Source organism: Gossypium raimondii, chromosome 11 (assembly GCF_025698545.1).
Source record: "Gossypium raimondii isolate GPD5lz chromosome 11, ASM2569854v1, whole genome shotgun sequence".
Classification (NCBI taxonomy): Eukaryota; Viridiplantae; Streptophyta; class Magnoliopsida; order Malvales; family Malvaceae; genus Gossypium; species Gossypium raimondii.
Window position 1 is genome coordinate 236,015 of NC_068575.1, and position 4,039 is coordinate 240,053.

At 28.5% G+C, this 4,039-nt stretch overlaps 1 protein-coding gene across 1 annotated transcript; it reads left to right on the top strand.

The window, feature by feature from the left end:
• Window positions 1–297: 297 nt before the first annotated feature.
• LOC105801665 (uncharacterized) lies at window positions 298–1,134 on the top strand. Its single transcript, XM_012632876.2, has 3 exons — window positions 298–465; window positions 553–658; window positions 788–1,134. The coding sequence occupies exons 1-3, from the start codon at window positions 433–435 to the stop codon at window positions 922–924; spliced, it is 276 nt and encodes a 91-aa protein (XP_012488330.1). The 5' UTR covers window positions 298–432; the 3' UTR covers window positions 925–1,134.
• The last annotated feature ends 2,905 nt before the right edge of the window (window positions 1,135–4,039 follow it).

A 4,039-nucleotide genomic window follows, 5' to 3' on the forward strand; every position in this document is an offset into this window, starting at 1 on the left:
GTGTAAACGATACAAGAAAGCCAAAAAAAAAAAAGCATTTATATTTATTATAAAGTTGTTGACTGAATTGATGCCATTCGTTAACTGAGTAACTCAATTGCAAAAAGCTAAAAATACCCTCATTTTACAGAGTAAATTGTATTATTTTAAGGGTATTTTTATCACTTTTATATATTTAAATCTACATCTTTTTATAGCATTTAAAATAAAAAAATAAAAAATACATTTAAAGGAAAAACTTTTTTAGATTTTTTCAAGATGAAACTCGAACTCAAAACTTTATTTAAGTGAAAAGATTGGAATATTTTTTGAGGTATCTCGTGATCTTTGATTGGCTTGTTCTTCCCTTACTTTCTCTGTCATTTTCCAAGTTTCAATCCTTTAAGCTCTTAGGTTTTTATATTTGTTTTAGGACTAATATTTATATGATTTATGGGTGATCCTTCAGCTTCATATATCCACATGGTAAGTAACATATAATTACATTATAAATGTTTTTATTATATGATTATGATTATGATCATGATCATGTATATGTATATGTATATGTAGGTACACCATCTCATAGAAGAGTGTTTGATCTTCAACATGAGCAAAGAAGAGTGCATGGAAGCTTTGTCTAAGCATGCAAATATTAAACCAGTCATTACTTCCACAGGTTATTAATTTAAATTTCACTCATTTATTCTTTTTTTCTAAATACATATGAAAAAGAAAATTAAGGGCCTTCAAAGTTCTTCCTTTTGCATCATTTAATATATATATATATATATATATATATATATAGTTTGGAATGAGTTGCAGAAAGAAAACAACGAGTTCTTTGAAGCTTACACAAAGGGCAGAGATCAAAGAGCAAATGAATTAGAGCAAAGGCAAACCCAGCTTATTAATGCTTCCATTAAAGAGAACCAAAAGAACTAATTTTATGTATGTATGTATGTATGTATGTATGTATGTATGTATGTATAAGCCAAGACCAAAGGGCTAAGATGATTCAAATTTTATTATAATTTATTTATAAAACAAATTTATAAAGTTTTAGCAAGAAATTAAAAATGAATATAAGTTAATATAAACATTTCTATATTAATATAGAATTTATAAATTTTATGATAAATTTGGTAAATTAATACAAAATAATATCTAAATATTAAATCGGTAAAATAAATTTTAATAATTGTAATATCTAAGTATAAATGATACCTAAATATTAATAGGTAAAAATAAACTTAAATGATTATAATATCGGATGCATTTTGAGTATTTAACTTATTCTGAATTTATAAATACCTTGTTCAGAGTAGGCCCAACCGACTTTTAACAGATATATTTATAAAAATATCCCGAACCCCCTTACAAACAATTTTGGCTTCGCCCTTGCCTCTAATCCTCTATTCATGTTTATTTTAAAATTTATTTGTGTTCAATTTGTATCCATTAAAAACTTCAAATTTGTGTTCGTATTTATTTAAAATTATATGTATTCGTGTTAGTTGAAATTACACTAAATGAACTTGTTCGTGAACATTAAACGAACATATTTGCAAGCATGTTCCTGAATGTATAATTGAATACGTCATTGAGTAATGCTCGTGAATAAAATAAACAAATAATTAATTTTGGATTAAAAAAATAAACAAATATAATAATCAATAAATTTCTTTTGAAATAAATGGCTAGTATCTGGTATACTAGATAACGTAGTTTTTTTTAACTCCACAAACAGAGTTAAAAATTTGCCATTTGTCCCATCTCTTTTATATATGAGTTAATTGCACCAGACATCGCTAAACTATGACCCTCATTCTAAATTGGTCCTCAAATTTCAAAACGTTCTAATTACATTATGAAACTATCAATGTAATATAAATCATGTCCTTCCATTATAGAAACCTTTAATTTAACCATTAAATGACAGGTAAAATAGTGGGTTTAACTATGGAATGAATAAATTGGTCAATTTAATGACAACAACCAAAGTAACAAAAAAAAAAAAGAGATTGAAATGATCAAAATAAGAATAACCTAATTTGAGAGGGACTAACGGGGTAAATTACCCTAAAACATAATAACAAATTTCAATTTTTGACAAATTTTCTCTAGAATGCAATTAAGAAATAGAGACATAGGACCATCTACTTCTTCTTCTTTTTTTCACTTGCATTTTGTATGTGTATTAATGTAATATATGTTGTCCACAAATTAAGCCCAACTGGTTGGACCTTTTACACTACCTTGGTGCTCAACCAAACCTAATTGTCAACCCCACACCAAATTGAGGACCAAAATATCAACTAGAAGTCTAGAACTCGAACTCAAACCTAAATTCGAAGGGTTTTGATTTACAAGTGTCAATTTTTTTCGAATATCGTGTTTCGAAGTAAAACGAATTGTTCTTTTATCAAAATTTTTAAAAACTAAATTGAAAATAAATTTTTAAATAAAATCCACCCTGTCCCGCTTCACCTCTATTCGATCCGAGACCAGCCGGATGCCATCCCTTGTGCTATATTTTTGCATTAATCATAATTTACCTTCCTTCTTTTTTTAACAAAAAAAAAACATGTTTTTGACCAAATCTAAAATTGTGGTAAGCTTCGGCCGAACATTTAAGAGGTTTGTCATTAGGGTGCGATTAAACGAATATAAGACCACTTTTTTCCCTTTGATTTAATTGAGTGAAATTAGGGGTTAAAGCTTTTAGATAAAGAAGAGTGATAATTCAAGATGATATTTAAAACTTATTAACTTAAGCTATGGTCAATTTAATTAGTACGACTGCTTATAACTTTGACTACTCTCAATTTGCCAACTTGCTAACTATTCAACATGCCATTTAAATTTAAGGTCCCTAAAATAAGTTGAAAAACTCGGTTAGTAATCTGAATCGATCGTATCATAACTCGAACTAAAGTCAGACACTAAAATTCAAATTTAAACGCTCGAATTATTTCGACTTCAATTTCGTTAACACAGCCAATGAGTTGAAATAAGTAATAATCAATATTATGACCAATTGACCATATTGTTTTAAATCACGTGCGTTTAATGATTTGTTAAATGTATTTGTTGGAGTGAGTCCAATGACTAATCTTCTGCACTCTGTAAGCCCGTTAAGGGAATAAACGTTGATAACGAATTTTAAAATTGCTCCATACCCGAAACGAGGATCGAATCCTCGGATTATTGATGTGCTTGACATCAAATTTGAACTTGAATAGTCTATTAAAAGTTTCTAATAAAGTCATTTGTGAAATTAGGTTTATTTTGGTTTAAGTCTTATTGCAAATTAAGTTTCGTGCTTTATGATGTTGTTTTTTTTATTGTACTTGTTTAGATATATTAATTGTAATCATGGTTATACTTGTGAATATTTTATGTGAATTGATTCTTCAAAGAAGTTTTCGAAGTGACATTAGTCGAGAGTCGAAGGGTTCCTCAATGAGTCAATATTGTTGTCCTTTGGTAGGCAGGTGTATGCCACACACAGTCCAAGCTGACTAGACGCTCCCTCTCTATTAAACCCATTACCTCAAGCACTCCAGCTCTTCATAGAGTTATGAGACAAAACTTCGATTAAGGACAATATGGACATGTTGAGGGATCTATTATTTCCCGATGAATGATACTTTAAATACTTTTTTAACTAATAATAAAAATACCAAAACCTTGGAACAAGTTAATTTTTAACTAAATTTTGTATCTAAAGAAATCTTAATTTTGAAATGAGAGGTTTTATATTAGGATAAGCTGCATCGAGTCACCTAATTATTAGTAAAAATTTTTGGTGACCTAACTATTAAAAGTTACAAAATAGTCACTAAACTATTCAACTTTTTTCCTTTTTGTCACCAGTTGTAAAATTACTAATATAAAGATAACTCGAGATAGTTGTTACTATTGGAAGTGTGAAGAATTATGGAGATACATGGGCACATCATGACTTGAACCACCAACCAAGACCTTATAGGTGACGTGCTTGTAAACACGGTATCACTTGAGCCACATAATTAACAAGGTTAAATTTTTAAATATT

Bases quoted from the DNA above. Each gene is read 5' to 3' on its own strand.
- LOC105801665 (XM_012632876.2), top strand. From the start codon at position 433: ATGGGTGATCCTTCAGCTTCATATATCCACATG. The intron at 466-552 runs GTAAGTAACATA...ATGTATATGTAG, and splicing joins CAGCTTCATATATCCACATG to GTACACCATCTCATAGAAGA. The intron at 659-787 runs GTTATTAATTTA...ATATATATATAG, and splicing joins ACCAGTCATTACTTCCACAG to TTTGGAATGAGTTGCAGAAA.